General features: G+C 39.6%; 2 protein-coding genes across 3 annotated transcripts in view; one reads left to right on the top strand and one right to left on the bottom strand.

The window, feature by feature from the left end:
• LOC141362787 (obscurin-like) overlaps nt 1-22,384 on the bottom strand; it is a 537,091-nt gene that overhangs the window by 272,595 nt on the left and 242,112 nt on the right. The window lies entirely within an intron of this gene.
• On the top strand, nt 13,269-20,231 carry LOC129440452 (uncharacterized). Its single transcript, XM_073865107.1, has 9 exons — nt 13,269-13,719; nt 13,815-14,036; nt 14,714-16,306; nt 16,426-16,629; nt 16,768-17,154; nt 17,286-17,350; nt 17,486-17,739; nt 18,369-18,614; nt 19,026-20,231. Exons 1-9 carry the CDS (start codon nt 13,269-13,271, stop codon nt 19,714-19,716), a joined length of 4,113 nt encoding a protein of 1,370 aa, XP_073721208.1. The 3' UTR covers nt 19,717-20,231.

A 22,384-nucleotide genomic window follows, 5' to 3' on the forward strand; every position in this document is an offset into this window, starting at 1 on the left:
GGGGATGGTCTCTTTTGACTAATTAAACTTGTTGTAACATGATGTGACCCATGTTTTGCCACTGCAAACACCACTCACATGTCCTTCAGTTCTCTAATGTTCCATGATTGTCAATAACAGAAGGATGATTGCAGTATACAAGAACTTAGATTATTTTTGTTGGTAACTTTTTTGTTTTTTCATCTAAAATTATTAGGTCTACCTAGGTTCTTCAATCTGCTTATCCGATCTCAATTTTACATCCTTTTGTGCCCTTTTCGGCTTGACCCCGGCATTGCTGCTTGCAGCTATATTTATTATTATTATTCTTCCTCCGCCATTGCGGTCTATGGCAGCCCATAGAACCGTACGTAGGAAAGTTATGAAATTTGGCACACTGATAGAGGACAGTCCAAATAATTTTCACAGCAAATTTGGAGTCTCTATCTCAAACTCGCTAGCGCCACCAACAGTCCAAAGTTGCACTTACGTTTTTGCTTATAACTTCTGACCCGTACGTCCTAGAAATTAAATTCTTGTTTTCTCTGATTCCTTGGCTCAAGACGATTCGAATTGACGTCATTTTCCGTCATGAAAATTTTTCCGCCATTTTGAGTTATTCGTAAAACCTACTTTTGCGAACTCGTCCTACAGCTTTTGCCCGATTTCCACGAAAATCGGTATGTAGCATCTACAGACCCTCACGGCAAAAAGTTATGGAATTCATGTCAATTCGTCAATCTGTTCCCGTAAACCGCGTCAATGAATTTTACGTAGAGCGCAAAAAAACGGATTTGAGGCTGTATCTTCGGCAAACTTAAGCCTATTGACACGATACTTGGTACTTGTGATGCCAGTCAGGAACTACGGGTGCATGCAGAGTTTCGTCACAGCGCCACCTAGTGGTCAGACTTATGCTTTACATGCCAATAACTTTGGCTCCGATTAACGTATTTTCACGGGACTTGTTTCTTTGGAGTTCTGAATAGTTGCCGAGTCCAACGATACCAAACATGCCAGAATTCGCCTTACGGTTAACCCTGCGCAGCAAAATAGCGCATAAAAAACACGCGTGAATATCTCCGCGAGCGTTTTTCCGATCGACTCGAAAACACCATAGGAAGAAACTAACCTTACCTTCTGAACAAAAAGTTCTATTGGCGTTATACTAAAATTTTCATCAGAAATAGCCGAAAATTGCAAAAAACGAAAAATTACCTTCAAATTTTGTGTTTTTTACACACAAATGGTTGTAACTTCGTAACGAAAATATATTTTTTCACCATATTTGATACGCTGATGTATGAGCACATTCTGAGGCTACACAAAAAAAATTGTATGCTTGCACCACTAGTTGGCCTTATAATTGAACAAAACCTTTGATAACAAGCCAGCCTTATGGTCGTACAACTGTTTCTTTACTAAACTAAAGTGTATAGTCATAAAACTAGCTAGATGTAACACAGTTATGACCTGATGTTGCATGCACTATTTTTTCATTGCGCCACCTACTGGTTTTTAGATAGAATATGGTATTTTTGCCTAAAACTACTGCAACAACACATCTAAAACCATGAGTCATCGTGGATTATTCCTTTCATGGCTTTGACTATTGTGGTTGCCTATGGTGGTTGCCAATTCACTCCCTAGCAACCATTGAGAATACCTTATCAACCGTTTTTGCAAAAGCTATATCTTTGCATCAGAACATCGTAGAGACACGGGGATGGTCTCTTTTGACTAATTAAACTTGTTATAACATGATGTGACCCATGTTTTGCCACTGCAAACACCACTCACATGTCCTTCAGTGCTCTAATGTTCCATGATTGTCAATGACAGAACGACTATTGCAGTAGACAAGAACTTAGATTATTTTTGTTGATAACTTTTTTGTTTTTTCATCTAAAATTATTAGGTCTACCTAGGTTCTTCAATCTGCTTATCCAATCTCAATTTTACATCCTTTTGTGCTCTTTTCGGCTTGACCCCGGCATTGCTGCTTGCAGCTATATTTAGGGGTTCAAGCCCGAAGGGCTGAAACCCTATTGTATTTGTATGGATTTTTAGGGGTTCAAGCCCGTAGGGCTGAAACCCTATTGTATTTGTATGGATTTTTATTATTATTAGGGGTCAAGCCCAGAATGGGCGAAGACCCCTATTGTATCTGTTAGTTTTCTTATTAGGGGTCAAGCCCCGAAGGGGCGTAGAACCCTATTGTTATTGTTAGTTTTCTTATTATTATTATTATTCATCCTTGTTCTTCCGCCATTGAAGTCAATGGCAGCCCATAGAACCGTACGTAGGAAAGTTATAAAATTTGGCACACATGTAGAGGACAGTCTTAGAAGTTACTATAGCAACATTGGTGTGTCTGACTCAAACCCTCTAGCGCCACCAACAGTCCAAAAATCCACTTATGTTTATGCTCATAACTTCTGACCCGTGAGTCCTAGAAACTAAATTCTTGTTTCCTCTGAATCCTTGGCTCATGATGATTCAAATGCAGACATTGATGTCATTTGTGTCATGCACATCTTTCCGCCATTTTGAATTTTTCGTAAAACCTACTTTTTCGAACTCCTCCGAGACCGTTTGTCCGATTTGCATGTCCTTTGGTATGTAGCATCTAGAGACATCCAAGACAAAAAGTTATCAAAAGCTTTTTGATAGACCAATGCGTTCTCGTATACAGTGACAACATACAAGGCGGCGAGCACGCCAAAACAGACGTGAGGCCGTATCTTCGCAAAACTTTATTGTATCGACACGAAACTTGGTATATGTCATTACAGTCTTGACCTGAGGGTGCCTGCAACGTTTCGTCACAGCGCCACCTAGTGGTCACGAAATTCGAAAAATGCATATTTTTGCTTATAACTACTTCAAACTTGAGTCTAAAATCATGAAGGTGGTCTTGTTAGATTCCTTGAGGCATGCCGAGTCAAACGATATCAAACGGTTTTCGGTCGGCCATTTTGGGTGTCGGCCATTTTGAATTTTCTCATTAAGTTCAGTATTTCACAAACAGACTGGCGTATCGCTACGAAATTTGGCATGGTTCATCAGTGACATGTTCTGAGCGCACCCATAAATCTTTAGGACAGCGCCACCTAGTGGTCAGGATATGTAAATAAATTGTTTAAAATCTTTATATCATTTGATTAAATTGCCACTATGACATAAGAATTCACTCTATTGATTCTTTGGCTCGTGCTGAGTCCGACTGTACCAAATATGTCTGAGTCAAACCTACTTCCTGTCGGCCATTTTGAATTATATTGAACACCTACTTTTTCGAACTCCTCCTAGAGCGCTCGTGTGATTGGCTAGATTTTTGGTATGCATCATCTAGAGACACTCTAGACAAAAAGTTATCAAAAGCTTTTCGGTAGACCTATTTGTTGTCTTATAACGCATCAAAGAATGCGAGGGCGAGCACGCCAAAATGTGTTTGAGCCTGTATCTTCGCAAAACTTTTGCGTATTAATATGAGACTTGGTATATGTCATAACAGTGATGACCTGAGGGTGCATGCACCATTTCGTCACACTGCCCCCTACTGGTCACGAGATATAAAAAATGTCTATTTTTGCTTATAACTACTGCAAACTTGAATGTAAAATTATGAGAGTGGTCTTGTTAGATTTCGTGAGGCATGCCGAGTCAAACGATACCAAATGGTTTTTGGTCGGCCATTTTGTGTGTCGGCCATTTTGAATTTTTCTTTAAGTTCAAGTATTTCAGAAACGCAATTACGTATTGTTATGAAACTTGGTATGGTTCATCAGCAACATGTTCTGGGAGGACTTGTAAACTTTCCGGTGCCCCCTAGTGGTCAAGAGATTTGAAGCTATATCTCTGCATCTCTTTATCGTATTTACACCAAATTTGGTGGGTGTAATCACAATCAAGACCTGAGTCACAATTTATTTTTTGGTCAGTGCCCCCTAGTGGTCAAGTTATTTAAGGCTATATCTCTGCATCTCTTTATTGTATTTACACCAAATTTGGTGGGTGTCATCACAATCAAGACCTAAGTCACAATTTATTTTTTGGTCAGTGCCCCCTAGTGGTCAAGTCATTTAAGGCTATATCTCTGCATCTCTTTATTGTATTTACACCAAATTTGGTGGGTGTCATCACAATCAAGACCTGAGTCATAATTTATTATTTGGTCAGTGCCCCCTAGTGGTCAAGTCATTTAAGGCTATATCTCCGTATCGCTTTATTGTATTTACACCAAATTTGGTGGGTGTCATCACAATCAAGACCTGAGTCACAATTTATTGTTTGGTCAGTGCCCCCTAGTGGTCAAGTCATTTAAGGCTATATCTCCGTATCGCTTTATTGTATTTACACTAAATTTGGTATGTGTCATCACAGTCATGACCTGAGGCACCATCTATTGTTTCGGCAAAGCGCCACCTAGTGGTCTCAAGATACAAAAAATTGCTATTTTTTCATAAAACTAATGCAAACTTAGATCTTAAATTATGACAGTCATCACGTATGAATCATTTTTTGCCATGTTTGGCTTGACCCCGGTATCGCTGCTTGCAGCTATATTTATTATTAGTTATTCTTCTTCTTCCGCCATTGCGGTCTATGGCAGCCCATAGAACCGTACGTAGGAAAGTTATGAAATTTGGCACACTGATAAAGGACAGTCCAATGTGTCCCCATAGCAAATTTGGAGTCTCTATGTCTAACCCGCTAGCGCCACCAACAGTCCAAAGTTGCACTTACGTTTTTGCTTATAACTTCTGACCCATACGTCCTAGAAATTAAATTCTTGTTTCATCTGATTCCTTGGCTCAAGACGATTCGACTGGACCCTATGACGTCATTTTCCGTCATGAAAATTTTTCCGCCATTTTGAATTATTCGTAAAACCTACTTTTGCGAACTCGTCCTAGAGCTTTAGCCCGATTTCCACGAAAATGGGTATGTAGCATCTACAGACCCTCACGGCAAAAAGTTATGGAATTCATCTCAATTCGTCGATCCGTTTCTGTAAACCGCGTCAACGAATTTTACGTAGAGCGCAAAAAAACGGATTTGAGGCTGTATCTTCGGCAAACTTAAGCCTATTGACACGATACTTGGTACTTGTGATGCCAGTCAGGAACTACGGGTGCATGCAGAGTTTCGTCACAGCGCCACCTAGTGGTCAGACTTATGCTTTAAACGCCTATAACTTTGGCTCCGATTGACGTATTTTCACGGGACTTGTTTCTTTGGAGTTCTGAATAGTTGCTGAGTCCAACGATACCAAACATGCCAGAATTCGCCTTACGGGTAACCCTGCGCAGCAAAATAGCGCTTAAAAAATACGCGTGAATATCTCCGCGAGCGTTTTTCCGATCGACTCGAAAACACCATAGGAAGAAACTAACCTTACCTTCTGAACAAAAAGTTCTATTGGCGTTATATTAAAATTTCCATCAGAAATGGCCGAAAATTGCAAAAAACGAAAAATTACCTTTAAATTTGGTGTTTTTTACACATAAATGGTTATAACTCTGCAACAAAATGAGATTTTTACACCAGATTTGATACGCTGATGCATGAGCACATTCTGAGACCACACAAAAAAAATTGTATGCTTGCACCACTAGATGGCCTTATAATTGAACAAAACCTTTGATAACAAGCCAGCCTTATGGTCATACAACTGTTTCTTAACTAAACTAAAGTGTATAGTCATAAAACTAGCTAGATGTAACACAATCATGACCTGATGTTGCATGCAAAATTTTTTCATTGCGCCACCTACTGGTTTTGAGATAGAATATGGTATTTTTGCCTAAAACTACTGCAACAACACATCTAAAACCATGAGTCATCATGGGTTATTCCTTTCATGGCTTTGACTATAATCACTGGTGGTTGCCAATTCACTCCCTAGCAACCATTGAGAATACCTTATCAACCGTTTTTGCAAAAGCTATATCTCTGAATCAGAACATCGTAGAGAAACGGGGATGGTCTCTTTTGACTAATTAAACTTGTTATAACATGACGTGACCCATGTTTTGCCACTGCAAACACCACTCGCATGTCCTTCAGTGCTCTAATGTTCCCTGATTGTCAATAACAGAAGGACGATTGCAGTAGACAAGAACTTAGATTATTTTTGTTAATAACTTTTTTGTGTTTTCATCTAAAATTATTAGGTTTACCTAGGGTCTTCAATTTGTTTATCCAATCTCAATTTTACATCCTTTTGTGCCCTTTTCGGCTTGACCCCGGCATTGCTGCTTGCAGCTATATTTATTATTATTATTAGGGGTCAAGCCACGAAGTGGCGTAGACACCTATTGTTATTGTTAGTTTTCTTATTATTATTATTATTCATCCTTGTTCTTCCGCCATTGAAGTCAATGGCAGCCCATAGAACCGTACGTAGGAAAGTTATGAAATTTGGCACACATGTAGAGGACAGTCTTAGAAGTTACTATAGCAACATTGGTGTGTCTAACTCAAACCCTCTAGCGCCACCAACAGTCCAAAAATCCACTTATGTTCATGCTCACAACTTCTGACCCGTGAGTCCTAGAAACTAAATTCTTCTTTCCTCTGAATCCTTGGCTCATGATGATTCAATTGCACACATTGATGTCATTTGTGTCATGCACATCTTTCCGCCATTTTGAATTTTCCGTAAAACCTACTTTTGCGAACTCCTCCTAGACCGTTTGTTCGATTTGCATGTCATTTGGTATGTAGCATCTAGAGACACCCCAGACAAAAAGTTATCAAAAGCTTTTTGATAGACCAATGCGTTCTTGTATAAATTTACAACATATATGGCGGCGAGCACGCCAAAACGGACGTGAGGCCCTATCGTCGCAAAACTTTATTGTATCGACACGAAACTTGGTATATGTCATTACAGTCATGACCTGAGGGTGCCTGCAACGTTTCGTCACAGCGCCACCTAGTGGTCACGAGATTCGAAAAATGCCTATTTTCGCTTATAACTACTTCAAACTTGAGTCTAAAATCACGAAGGTGGTCTTGTTAGATTCCTTGAGGCATGCCAAGTCAAATGATACGAAACGGTTTTCGGTCGGCCATTTTGGGTGTTGGCCATTTTGAATATTCTCATTAAGTTCAGTATTTCACAAACAGAATGGCGTATCGCTACGAAATTTGGCATGGTTCATCAGTGACATGTTCTGAGCGTACCTATAAATCTTTAGGACAGCGCCACCTAGTGGTCAGGATATGTAAATAAATAGTTTAAAATCTTTATATCATTTGATTAAATTACCACACTGACATGAGACTTCACTCTATTGATTCCTTGGCTCATGCTGAGTCCGACTGTACCAAATATGTCTGAGTCAAACCTACTTCCTGTCGGCCATTTTGAATTATATTGAAGACCTACTTTTTCGAACTCCTCCTAGAGCGCTTTTTTGATTGGCTTGAATTTTGGTAGGCATCATCTAGAGACACTCTAGACAAAAAGTTATCAAAAGCTTTTCAGTAGACCTATCCGTTGTCGTATAACGCATCAAAGAATGCGAAGGCGAGCACGCCAAAATGTGTTTGAGCCTGTATCTTCGCAAAACTTTTGCGTATTAATATGAGACTTGGTATATGTCATAACAGTGATGACCTGAGGGTGCATGCACCATTTCGTCACACTGCCCCCTACTGGTCACGAGATATAAAAAATGTCTATTTTTGTTTATAACTACTGCAAACTTGAATGTAAAATTATGAGACTGGTCTTGTTAGATTTCTTGAGGCATACCGATTCAAACGATACCAAATGGTTTTTGGTCGGCCATTTTGTGTGTCGGCCATTTTGAATTTTTCTTTAAGTTCAAGTATTTCAGAAACGCAATTGCGTATTGTTATGAAACTTGGTATGGTTCATCAGCAACATGTTCTGGGAGGACTTGTCAACTTTTTGGCACCCCCTAGTGGTCAAGAGATTTGAAGCTATATCTCTGCATCTCTTTATCGTATTTACAACAAATTTGGTGGGTGTCATCACAATCAAGGCCTGAGTTATAATTTGTTTGGTCAGTGCCCCCTAGTGGTCAAGTCATTTAAGGCTATATCTCCCTATCGGTTTATCGTATTTACACTAAATTTGGTATGTGTCATCACAGTTATGACCTGAGGCACCATCTATTGTTTCGGCACAGCGCCACCTAGTGGTCTCAAGATACGAAAAAATTGCTATATTTTTCATAAAACTAATGCAAACTTAGATCTTAATCATGACAGTCATCACGTATGAATCATTTTTTGCCATGTTTGGCTTGACCCCGGTATCGCTGCTTGCAGCTATATTTATCTATTATTCTTCTTCTTCCGCCATTGCGTCTATGGCAGCCCATAGAACCGTACATAGGAAAGTTATGAAATTTGCCACACTCATAGAGGGCATTCCAAATAGTCACCACACCAAATCTGGAGTGTCTATGTCAAACCCAATAGCGCCACCAACAGTCCAAATTTTCACTTACATTTTTGGTTATAACTGCTGACCCGTACGTCATAGAAACGCAATTCTTGTTTCTTCTGATTCCTTGGCTCATGCCGATTCGATTGCACCATATGACGTCATTTCCGTTATGTTAATTATTTCGATATTTTGAATTGTTTGTAAAACCTACTTTTTCGAACTCGTCCTAGAGCTTTTGTCCAATTTGCTTAAAGAATGGGTGTGTAGCATCTATAGACACTCATGGCAAAAAGTTATGGAATTCGTGTTGATTCACCAATCCGTTACCGTATAACGCGTCAATGAATTTTACGTAGAGCGCGAAAAAACGGATTTGAGGCTGTATCTTCACCAAAGTTAACCCTCTTGTGGTGTTCATATTTCTGTTACTTAGACAATGTTTGTGGGTCTAGTGGACCCGCTGCATTATTCGTATCTTTAAACCAATGCAGTCATACAAATGTATGTAATATTGTTTACAGATGATTACTTTAGCCATATTGCAAGTAATATAGACAGACTTTTTGGTTAATATTTGTCATTTACCACTGGTAGAGGACTATTTATAGATTAAAGTGATTTGCGTTTTTGTGATAATATGAAATAAGAGAAGAAAATTCTATTCTCCTCCAGATGTTTATCTAAAATAAGTATTTTCATCATTTTTTTTATCTCAAATAAGTTTTTCATCACTTTTATGTTTAATTCTTTGAACTTAGTTTGAAATTGTACACATTTGTGTCCGTCTACACAGCACAGGCCCCATCTGAAAAGATGCGGTATCATAACACATCATCCACACTAAACACCTAATCTGTTCATGCCAGCCTACACAACACATAAGAAGCAGATTTTTACTGTGTAGCTGTGTTGCATATAAATTTCTTGCATTTTATAGACGTATACTGTGTCTTCCTGTCCATCTTATGTCCACACACACACTGCAGCACAATGTGTTGCTTTTGGCTACAACCTAAAATGATGAAAATGCTTGGATATGAAATTTTACTTTCCCTATTTCTCACTCTCTCTCACACACTCATACACACACAAACATACATACACACACCATAGGTTTTGTGGTAAACTCATGGTTTTACAAATGGTAATCAATACACCAATTTACCATGATTACTCTCTTACGAAAATTAACCATGGTTTTACTACAGTTAAGACAAAAAAACATGGTTACTGTAGTAAAACCATGGTTACCACAAAATAACCATGGTTTTGACAACCATGGTTTTCAAAACCCATAGTTAAACCATGGTTAGTGTAGTAAAACCATGGTTTTGCTCATAGTAATCAATTGACCAAAAAAGCATGGTTACTACACTTTTACCACAATAAAACCATGGTTAATTTTCGTAAGGGCTACACTTTTACTATAGTACAACCATGGTTATTTTTTGTAAGGAATATAATGGTAAAATGTAGAATGGTTCCTGTTAGACAAAAGGTAAAGTGTTTGGGACAGTGGGGGCAGATAAGTGTTCATTTTTTGATATATAAAATGTTGTATCCTTGCGCTGTTACAGCTAGTGCAGAAGGACAAAACTCTGCCATGCATCCATCACATATGTACAAACATATATACAAACACACTCATGCACTCACAGGAGTCCCAGATAAAAGAAAAACAAAGTGAAGTTACATAGCACATTCAATTTTCACTCTCTTATTACCTCCGGGTCCAGTGGACCCGAACACCACATATGTAATATAAATGTGTAGGGGGGTGTACAGTGTACAGTCATTATAAAGTTGATTCTTTTTATGTTCTTTATAGTAAATGAGCCAAGGCCAATGAATCTGAGGTTGAAACTACAATTAATTGCATAATTTTTATTTTGGTAAACATTAAAAACGGGTCCCACAGACCCGAACACTACACAAGGGTTAAGCGTATTCATACGAAACTTGGTAGTTTTGATGGCAGTCACGACCTGAGGGTCCATGCCCAGTTTCGTCACAGCGCCACCTAGTGTTCACGAGATTTGAAAAATGGCTATTTTTGCTTATAACTACTGCAAACTTGAGTCTAAAATTATAAAAGTGCTATTGTTAGATTCCTTGAGGCATGCCGAGTCAAACGATACCAAAAGGTTTTCGGTCGGCCATTTTGGGGGTCGGCCATTTTGAATTTTAACTTTTTTGTAGGAAAGTTATGAAATTTGGCACACTCAAAGAGGACATTCCAAATAGTCCCCACACCAAATTTGGAGTGTCTATGTCAAACCCGATAGCGCCACCAACAGTCCAAATTTTCACTTACATTTTTGGTTATAACTGCTGACCCGTACGTCATAGAAACGCAATTCTTGTTTCTTCTGATTCCTTGGCTCATGCCAATTCGATTGCACCATATGACATAATTTCCGTCATGCTAATTATTTCGATATTTTGAATTGTTTGTAAAACCTACTTTTTCGAACTCGTCCTAGAGCTTTTGTCCAATTTGCGTAAAGAATGGGTGTGTAGCATCTAGAGACACTCATGGCAAAAAGTTATGGAATTCGTGTCGATTCGCCAATCCGTTTCCGTACACCACGTCAACGAATTTTACGCAGATTGGGAACAAATGGATTTGAGGCAGTATCTTCGCCAAAGTTAAACATATTCACATGAGATTTGGTAGTTTTGATGGCAGTCATGACCTGAGGGTGCGTGCACAGTTTCGGTACAGCGCCACCTAGTTTGAGCATGTTGTTGAGCATGCCGCAATGGATTTGCGGCTATATCTTCGCAAAAGTTCTGTATGTGGCAGTAGCGCTCCCTGCCACCTGTAAGTCGTGGTTATTCTTGGTTATGACAGCCAATCACGTTCCCCGCTGAAACCAAGATTTGCAAGCAACGGCCAATCAGCGTTCCCGGATGAAACCAAGATTCGCAAGCAACGGCCAATCAGCGTTCCCGGCTGAAACCAAGATTTGCAAGCAACGGCCAATCAGCGTTCCCGGCTGAAACCAAGATTTGCAAGCAATGGCCAATCAGCGCTCCTGGCTGAAACCAAGATTCGCATGCAATGACCAATCAGCGCTCGTATCACTATCATGAACCTGTCTGCTAGTAACAACCAAGAATTGACCAATCAACGTCAAGAGCCCCCCAGAGCTTGCGGATTACGACCGGAGAAACATCTTCAGGTAAGTCACTTGTCAACAAAAATAAAGTAGCAAATATTTTAAATTGTTTTAAACGAAAAACCTCTAGCACAGACTAGCTTTGTAATTTAGATAATTAATCCAAACTAATAATTAAACGTCAATTGTTATTTTATATGTATATATATATATGTGTGTGTTGTTGTAATCGTTATAACGTTACTGTAATCAAACTTATATGTTTTATAGATTTGCCGAGTAATCAAAATAAAGTATAACGTTACAGTTTACTACATCTTTACTACAACTTCGTACACAGTAAGTTACATGCTTCTATTTTTAGTACAGTAGCAAATTTTTAATTGTTTTAAACGAAACACCTGTACCGTTAGCCAGGCTAACATTAGCTTTGTAATTTAGGTCATTAATACAAACTTTTAATTAAACATCAATTGTTATTTTATATGTTGTTGTTATAATTGTTATACTGTAAGTTAATCTGTATGTTTTATAGATTCACAGAGCAATAAAGTATAACTGTAAGTTACTACAGCTTTACTACAGCTTCGTACACAGTAAGTTACATGCTTCTATTTTTAGAACCTTTAAGTGTATTTTGATGCTAAACTTACTTGTTTTAGCTAAATCAATTGTAAATGCATGATTTAACGTTAAATGCTTTACTTTTAACGTTATTAGAGCTTACTCTGGAATATAATGCTGATATGTTAGTTAACATTTTGAATCTGTTGGAAAAATATACATATTTATATACATAGAATAATAAAAAGCAACACTGTAAGGTGATCATGAGTAAATATATGCAATTTCTGCGTTATTAATGTGATTTTTTTTGTCAAAACATGAAATATAAATAGTCAGAGTCAATATGTTTGTTATCAGACATCAAAATAATATCAATCTATGCACAAGTTTTCTATTTTAGATGAGGGACTGTTATGAATGTTATGGAAGTGAAAAAAAGACACGTTTTTGAGAGAAAACATTGTAGGATTTCAGTGAATTATTATGCACAAACCAGAAGCCAAAAACAAAACAAATAGAGAAGGGATGACCCTTTTTTAGAACAAAAACAATGCATTTAAATGTAATTTTCATGTGTGCATTAAAGAGGAATATGTACTGTTATGGATGTGACAGTTCTGAAATGGTTTTTATATGATTATGAAAAAGGCATACTTAAAATGCTTTAAAATCTTTAAGAAAGAGACCTCACACGGGTATAAAAACCACAAATTTTTGACATCTAAACAATAAATGCAGTGAAAATCTTTGGTAAAAAATGTTTCATGGTAAAGTTAGCATTTGTAAGGAATTGCCCATATAGTAATGTAATTTACACAGCTGGATTACCAAATGTGTTTTCTTTTTCTCTGTAATATTTATATCTTCATTTTTTAATTCAGATGGAGCCTCGCTTCAGGAGACGGGCTGATGGCAGCCTGAATCTTTCGGACACACTGGAAGCAGCAAAGGTGAAGGAAGCCAACAAAGGAAAGCCTTACACAAGACCCCTGTCCCCGGAGGCTGTGCTGGACAAGGCCAAGAAAAGCTTAAGTCAGCACCATGGAGATCCAGCTAACAGAAAGCACCTGCTGGGTTTCTTTGAAATCCAGTTTGGTATCTTTCGTGGGCAAACATTCAGGTGGGTTGCAGAAAATGCACTAGGGTATGCTGCTTACCTGGTTGCATCTATGAAGAGGGACCCCACAGGAGGCAGCAAAGACTCTCAAGAACATGCCCACAACAAGGGGAGTTTCAGGGAGTATATTGAGCTCTTTCCTTCTGGCAAAATTGCCATTGCTATGAAGGAAGAGCAAAATTATGCAAAAGCTTCCAAGCACGATGCCCCTACTCAGCAAGCTGCACCCACCCAGCACGCTGCACCCACCCAGCATGCTGCACCCACCCAGCACGCTGCACCTACCCAGCACGCTGCACCCACCCAGCACGCTGCACCTACCCAGCACGCTGCACCCACCCAGCACGCTGCACCTACCCAGCACGCTGCACCCACCCAGCACGCTGCCACCACCCATGCTTCCACTGCCTCTCTACGCTCCCTCTTGGTTGGGAAGTTGCCTGACCAAAGAACCCTGACCAAGACCATAAAAAGGATGGTTTCCCCCATCAAAACCACACCTTGTAAGCAAACATTTATGTGTAAAATACTTGGTTTGTTTTTAGTATTTGTTGCTGTTCAGAAGTCATGTTTAATTGTCCCTTGTTTTGTTTTGTAGCTTTGGCCCAGGCACGTGCACGACCCTCTGCCACCCTCACCCATCCAACTGTGTCCATTGAGGGAGCCACAGGGCCCACAGCCACCCTCACCGACCCGACTGTGTCCATTGAAGCCACCGCAGGGCCCTCAGCCACCCTAACCCACCCCTCTGTGTCCACTGAGATAGATGACAGCACACTGCTGGCAGAGGCAACTATGTTTGAGGAGGCACATGTGGCATGTACGTTTATACTTATTTAAAACATATAACAAAATATTCAAGTTTCCTTTACAGGCATAATAAAGTAAAGTAAAACAATGGGTGGGTTGCACCGACAAGGATTAGGCCCAAACATTTAATCTTGTTTAAAAATAAACAGGGTTACATTTAAATTATCATTTTGATCCAGGTTTAAATTTTACATTAAACCTAGATTATGCATGACAAATCCGCTGGCACAGCATTATATCACAATATCTGAGCTTGTTTCCTGCCACATTGCTCCATTAATCAATACAATAGACTGTTTTAATAGATTGTCAAATGTTATTATTTTGAATCAACCCTTTAGATTTCCGATGCATGTAGGTAGTGATTTATAATACAAAAATGACTTTACCTTTGCCTGCATAAACTGTTTATTTTCTTTTGAATGACAACGTCAACATTGTTGCTGTTTAATTACAGCAAATTCATCATGGCGGACAAAATAAATCACAGATGAAGGGTGTAGTTAAGGTTTTAATCTAAGATTTGTTAATCTGTGTTTAAATTGAAGTAGTGCAACACAAGTCAAATTTAAATTAAACTAAGATCAACAAACCCTGGATTAGCTCTAAACTGTCTGTCAAACTCTAGGCTTAATTGAAGCCTTGTTGGTGTAACAATGTGAATTAGTGTTTATGTTTTTTTTCCAGCAAAACGAGTCTGTCTTCCAGCTGGATGGATACACACCCTGCCTGAAGTAGACCAAAGGTGGATATCCAAGGCCCTGTTCAGGTGGGCTGCACCAGGCCGTCCTGAGCTGATCTATAACAGGGTGGACAAACTTTGGTGGTATCCTCCACCGGTACCACTGAAGACCAGTAGTGCTCCTTCCTTGGAGAATTACTTTGGCCATCCTCTGCTGCTCTGGATGCCACGAAAGCTGTGGCAATTGAAGCTGACCTGTCCACATCCAGACTGTCAGAAAGACCTTCTGACCTCAGCTGGCCTGCATCAAAAGATCAGGGTCGTGATTGCTTTGAATAGTGTGTACTTTGTGGCATCTGAGTACCTGGCCTGCCGAAGATGTAAGAGAAAGGTCATCAGCTGGAGCCATGATATCGTCTCCCAACTCGACATTGGCCACAGAGTGCAGTTCCCCTGCATTCTAACCTCAAAACTTGCATGTGACTTTCAGGTAGTATGTTTGATGCGTCAACGAGGCCTGGGAAACAGCAGCAGCCAGATCCAGCGCAAGCTGCAGGAGCGTCATGCTGAGGTCTGGTTGCAAAAAACAGTCCAATATCTTACAGATTGCAAGGGGATTGCCAGTGCTGTCACATCAAGCCTGATACTGCCTGTGACATTTGAACCGCTTCCTCCAATGCCTTCTGTCCCTAAGCACCGGTGGCTGATGCAGGTCTATGCCCAGGATGTCCTGCAACGGCTGGATGAGATCAAGGCCGCTATAACATCACAATATGGTCGGATCTTAAAAATGGATTCCACAAAAAAAGTAGCCAGAAAACTAGCAGGACCCAGCTATGGCACCGCTGCCTGGGCAACCAATGTTGGAAATGAGCATGGACAGGTGATCATGTCCGTGCTCACAGCAAGTGAGGGTTTTGGTCTTGGGCCAATGATTGAAGGCCTCATTAGGAGATACAGAGTGGCTGGGGTAGCTCCTCCCGAGGTACTGTATGTGGACCGAGACTGCTGTGGCAACACTCTTCTGAGGAGGATGTTTGAAGAGTGGGAGCAAATGACCATCCGGTTGGATATATGGCACTTTATGCGGAGATTTTCTGTGGGTTGCACCACCGACTGTCACCCGTTATATGCCACATTTATGAGTCGCCTCAGCCACTGTATTTTCATGTGGGACCAGGACGACCTGACGGCCCTGAAGATGGCAAAGCGTGCAGAGCTAGAAGCTGACTGGAGACCATCATCTGAAGCTGATGTACTGCGCCGTATCAGCCGTAGCGAGCTAGCCCTACATTGCAGGAGAACCACTCGTGGGACCAAGGAGACCCTGACGATGATTGAGAGCCTCATTCAGGCCTTTGAAGGAGATGCTGGTCGTGACACTCTGGGAGTCCCTTTAATAAACTCAGCCCGGATGACTGAGATCATAAAGTCCCAGCGAAAGCATGTGGCCTGCATCCAGGATCCTCAAGGTGTGCAGCTCTACATGCAGACGGGCACTTTAATGAAGGGAGGGCATCGTCTGCCAACTTACCGCTGTGCCAGAGGTTCTACTTCGCTGGAGTCTTTTCATCTGCACCTCAACAGATTCATCCCAGGTAAGTAATTTTAGTCACAGATTTTTTTTAATAAGATTTTACTTAATTATATATTGAAATAATTATGAGAATAGCAAGAACAGTTATTTATGTATTTATATGATTTTTTTAATGTACAGGCACGCTGGCAAGTGACACCTTTTTTCAGGCGTATCTTTTGGATGGACTTGCAAGGTGGAATGAGGACCGGGCTGTGGCAGCAACAACTGATGAGCAGCAGCCACATTCCTATAGTCATCTTCTCCGTCATGCTGCCAATATTCTTTCAGAGGAGGTCATGGGCATGAAAATCAGCCCTTATGTTGGGCCAAGAAAGTACACTGGTAGATAACTGTTTGTTGTTTTTGGTGACAATTACACACACACACACACACACACAAACACAAACAGTGTTATAATAAAGAGTAATAATATAATATTCTGGTATATTATCTAATTGTCATTGTTTTAATATTTTAAAGGTGAACTTATCGGAGTAGAGTATCTTTACCAGCAAACTGGTAAAGTTCTGCAGGACTACAGGTTGGCCATTGAAGAGTCTGAGACCACTGAGGTTGCTATAGAGGTGGAGGAAGCTTATGATGAACTTGAGGAGTTTCAAGACATCACTGTCCCCACCTTTGACACAGAGCGGATACCTTCTGCTGCTTCACAAGCATCAGTGTCTGCAGCATCATCTTCAACCCCTCCGGCAACCAGACCCAAGTCATCACTGTATGTGTCACCAGTGAGATCTCCTGTCACCAGCTCTACGTCATCACTGTCTGTGGTCCCTCCAATACCAGTCACATCTTCTGTTTCCAGCTCACTGCACACTCAGCCAGCACTATCTCCTGGCGCACATAGCTGTGAGTTTTACCAAAGTATTTTTATTGAGAGTTGTTTGTTGTCACACTAACTCTAAATGACTCTAAATGAATATTTGTCATATTGAAAGATAAATACAAATGTAAACTAAATATTTACCTTTTTCATGTAGCCCCAGGTAACCAAGGGTCCACAGAAACTGACCTTCCAACATCTGAAGAGAACCCTTCGCATGATGTAAGGGCACGGTTTCTTTTTTAATGTACATATACATGTATGCAAACAAAATCTGGGTTATGTTGGCTGTGCTTTCATGTGAATATTTGTATTCATTGGTGCTTTCAAAAGTTGCTAAATGATCTTTCATTTTAGGATTGTGTTGGACCCGATAATATTGAAGGTTATGGAGCTGTGCAGGACTTGGCAGAGTATTTGTTCAACCTTAGAGAACACCGTCTGGCCTTAACTGGAGAAGAGTCTGATCAAATCATCAACCTATGGCAGGCATTGGGGGAGTTTGATAAGAAAAAGACCACTTACTCGCCACGTCACCAAACCAACCTAAAACAGGGACGATTCAGGGCCAGTAAGAAGAATGTGGCACCAGGTGTGGAGAGCACCAGAAGGTATGCTAAATTTAGCAAATACAGGGTTTTGATTTGTTTGAGGGTTTTGATATTTATAAAAGATATATATTTAGTAAAACCTGACGACTTATTACTATCTTATCTTCCTGCAGCCTCTTAAATTCATACTTGGCCTAGATATAACAAAAATTGTTAGTTGTGATTTACGTTTAGTGCTGATTTTATGTTATGTAAGTTACATTCCTATGGACACAGTTCTAACCATACATCGTTGAAAAAACGCAGACCGGGGTCATTATAGAGTGCCACAGGAATGACATATTTTTGTTGGCTGACCCTCTCAAAAAAGCCAGTTTATTTTTCTCATAGACTTTTGGATTATCACAAAAATAATCTCTGTGTTTAACATCAGTTTAAGACACTTTTTGTCTAAAGCTGTGATAATGCCACAACACAGTAAAACAGTAGACACCTAATTTATTGATATGATATTTCAACAATGACCCAGAAAACAAACAAGACAACATAACTCTGCACAGATATAAAAAATTAACATCTAGACAACACAAAGCAAATCTGACAGAATAGAACAATAAACTCAACAGAGAAAAGTTCACACACTGAAAACAATCTTACATTAATAATATGTATTCTTCTGTAATTTGTAGGTGTTTCATTGGGCCTCATAGTCCTGCACAGAGGCCTGACTGCAACAGAGTGGTGGAGGGCATCTTCATAAGGCTCTGTGCTCTCTACCAAAACGCGGTGCGTGTTAATGGAGAGAGGGTCACCCGCTTCACAATGATTGCACGGGTCTACAGACATATCCGAGAGTGCATCCTCACCAATGATAGGGTGATGAGAGAAACCACCATCCAGCTTCCACAGATGAACGCTTCAACAATCTCAGACTGGTGAGTTAATTAGCATTGTAACCGCTATACCAAAACATGAACCCTCTGTATAGCCCTCAGCTGCTTTAAGTAATTGACACGGTTGACTGAATGTAACTGTGGGTGCTTTGACGGGTCTAGAAACAAATCAACAAGAGTCCAACTTCTGTTTACTTTTCTATTATGAAAGATATGATTTATTGCTTACGACATGATCTTTAACAGACTGTAAGAATCCATAATCCAATGTTAATTTCAATTAAAGTAGTCATTTTACAAAAGCAACATGACACTAGGGTGTGATCAATTGCTATATGATATCAGCTGTGTAATGCTGTTGCATTATAGTCGTGATTAAACAGTAAATGATCACAGTACTTTTTTATTTTTGTTTAAATGTTTATTAATACTGGTTGTTTTATGTTTTTCCAGGTTCTCCAAGCGTGACAAGTCACAGGATGTGGGGGTTACAAAGCAGGGTATCAATTTCCCAGATGCACCCATGGCTGGACCTGAGAAGCTTCCTGCGGCTTTGCAGAAAGGGCCGACCCTATTTCCAGGGAGCTTGGCTGAGCCTCACCTTTTTGTCCTGCCAAGAAACACTGCTGGGGAGGCAAAACTCAAGAGGAGGTCACAACCTCCAGCCATCTCCCAGGCACCACCATCACATCAAAGACTCCCTATCATTGCACCAGCAATACCCGTCTCTCTGCCTTTCATTTTGCCCTCCCTGCAGCTTCCGACAGTTGTAGATACACCATCTTCAGTGCCTGGAACTTCACAGGTGGTGTTCTTTAACGTACCTTTACCTTCTGCTATGCCACCATCAGCTCAGACACAAACATCTAGTCAAGCTGTACCTTACTCCACTCAGCAGTACAGGAAGAGAAAACAGATGAGGGAGGACACTGGAACTGTCACACGCAAATATGTGAGGAAGACAGATGTTATTCTTTGTAGAAAGTGCAACAAAGAGAGAAAGCCACCATCACATCTTCAGTACTTTGGCAACTGGTACTGCAAAGAGACTGAGACTCAGTCATATGCTGAATGGAGGGCTGTGCTGGAGGGACGTGGTTATGGGAAAAAAAAAACAGGAAATGACAATCCTCCAGCTCCTTAAAAATTTCACATTTTATATACACACTGTAAATAATACACACGCTATACACACTGTAAATAATGTTAAGTTTACCTTGTTTATGGTCAAGTTTTTAATTGTTATTGTTTAGGATGACCTTTCAAAGTTGCACTACCGTGATAAATGTTTGTTTTGATTTAAAAAAAAATTTTAGTCTGACATGTCAAAGGTGCACTGCAAATTTTTGTTTTGTTATTATTATTATTATTAACATTGATACGTCAGAATTGCACTACTATGTTGAATGTTTATTTTATTAATGTTTACTATTTATTATGTTGACAATCCTCCAGCTACTTAAAAATTTCACATTTTATATACACACTATAAATAATATACACGCTATACACACTGTAAATTATGTTAAGTTTACCTTGTTTATGGTCAAGTTTTTTATTGTTATTGTTTAGGATGACCTTTCAAAGTTGCACTACTGTGATAAATGTTTGTTTTGATTTAATATTATTTTCTTAGTCTGACATGTCAAAGGTGCACTGCAAGTTTTTGTTTTTGTTATTATTATTATTATTATTATTATTATTAACATTGATACGTCAGAATTGCACTACTAAGTTGAATGTGTATTTTATTAATGTTTACTATTTATTATTTTATTTTAATAACATTGCTGTTCTGGTTTTTTATTTACCTTAAAAATCTATGCAAATAATAAATGTTTAATCCTTGCCCTCACATTGTTTCTGTGTCTATTTATATAGTCTATTAATTTGGCTACTCTATAATTTACGAATAAACAATATTTTGTAGCTGTAAACACAAAAACAAGTCTTTAATCAATAAAACACACCATAAGAACAGGGACAGTCCTGTTTATAGTTTTTATTCCGTTATTAAAAGTGTCCAATTACAGTGCTGGGGGGGGGCTGATTTACAATTGATTAAAGTGCGGGAGACAACGATGATGACACATGCGTGCACTAGCAGCGTCAAACTGACACGTCACACGAACTCCACCACTGGTCTGAGCGAGGCGCGAACTCGCGTCGCTGTGCCGTCTTTTGGTTGCTTTACCTCGACTAACACGCGCCGGCTTTAGCGCAGTGGTTCAGGGGTTAGTGGTGGTTGTCTACAAATCAGAAGGTTAGTGGTTCAAACCCCAGCTCCACCTGACCAAGTGGCAAGATGTCCATGAGTTATGTGTCATAACAGTCATTGAAAAGTGTTTTTTTTTTGCTTATAACTACTGCAAAATTGAGTCTAAATTCATGAAAGTGCTATTGTTAGATTCCTTGAGGCATGCCGAGTCAAATGATATCAAAACGTTTTCTGTCTGCCATTTTCAATAACAAAGCATACCAACTTTTTCAAAACTCCTCCTACAGCGTTTGTTTGATTGGCTTGGATTTGGTACACACAATCTAGACTCTAGACAAAAAGTTTTTGTCAGTTGTTGTATAGCACATCAACAAATATAATGGTGAGCACGAAAATGGATTTGATTCATAGAAACGCAATTTGTGTTTCTTCTGATTCCTTGGCTCATGCCGATTCGATTGCACCATATGACGTCATTTCCGTTATGCTAATTATTTCAATATTTTTAATTGTTTGTAAATCCTACTTTTTCGAACTCGTCCTAGAGCTTTTGTCCAATTTGCTTAAAGAATGGGTGTGTAGCATCTAGAGACACTCATGCAAAAAGTTATGGAATTCGTATTGATTCACCAATCCGTTACCGTATACCGCGTCAATGAATTTTACGTAGAGCGCGAAAAAACTGATTTGAGGCTGTATCTTCGCCAAAGTTAAGCGTATTCATACGAAACTTGGTAGTTTTGATGGCAGTCACGACCTGAGGGTCCATGCCCAGTTTCGTCACAGCGCCACCTAGTGTTTACGAGATTTGAAAAATGGCTATTTTTGCTTATAACTACTGCAAACTTGAGTCTAAAATTATAAAAGTGCTATTGTTAGATTCCTTGAGGCATGCCGAGTCAAACGATATCAAAACGTTTTCTGTCTGCAATTTTCAATAACAAAGCATTTCAACTTTTTCAAAACTCCACCTACGGCGTTTGTTTGATTGGCTTGGATTTGGTACACACAATCTAGACTGTAGACAAAAAGTTATTGTCAGTTGTTGTATAGCACATCAACAAATATGATGGCGAGCACGAAAATGGATTTGAGGCTATATCTTCGCAAAGGTTTTGCACATTGATGTGTGTATTGGCAGTGGTTTAGTGGTTAGTGTAGGCTGTCTACAAATCGGAAGGTTGGTGGTTCAAATCCCAGCTCCACCTAACCAAGTGATGAGGTGTCCATGAGTGAGACATCTAACCCCAAATGCTCCAGATGAGCTGGATGGCTCTTGTGTGGCTGACACTGTATGAATAGGTGAATGTTTCACTACTTGTACATGTCATGAACTGAGGGTGTATGGGATGTTTTGTTACAGCACCACCTAGTTCATCAGTGACATTTTTTGAAAGCCCTTGTAAACTTTTCAGTGCCCCCTACTGGTTAAGAGTTTTGAGGCTTTATCTCCAGATCACTTTATCGTATTTACACCATATTTGTATTTGTCATCGCAATCATGTCCTGAGGCACCATATTGTTTCGGTGCAGTGCCCCCAGTGGTCAAGTCATTTGAGGCTATATTTCAACATTGCTTAATCATGTGTATATC

Source organism: Misgurnus anguillicaudatus, unplaced genomic scaffold, assembly GCF_027580225.2.
Source record: "Misgurnus anguillicaudatus unplaced genomic scaffold, ASM2758022v2 HiC_scaffold_29, whole genome shotgun sequence".
NCBI lineage: Eukaryota > Metazoa > Chordata > Actinopteri > Cypriniformes > Cobitidae > Misgurnus > Misgurnus anguillicaudatus.

Bases quoted from the DNA above. Each gene is read 5' to 3' on its own strand.
- LOC129440452 (XM_073865107.1), top strand. From the start codon at position 13,269: ATGAAGAGGGACCCCACAGGAGGCAGCAAAGACTCTCAAGAACATGCC. The intron at 13,720-13,814 runs GTAAGCAAACAT...TTTGTTTTGTAG, and splicing joins CCCCATCAAAACCACACCTT to CTTTGGCCCAGGCACGTGCA. The intron at 17,155-17,285 runs GTGAGTTTTACC...TTTTTCATGTAG, and splicing joins ATCTCCTGGCGCACATAGCT to CCCCAGGTAACCAAGGGTCC.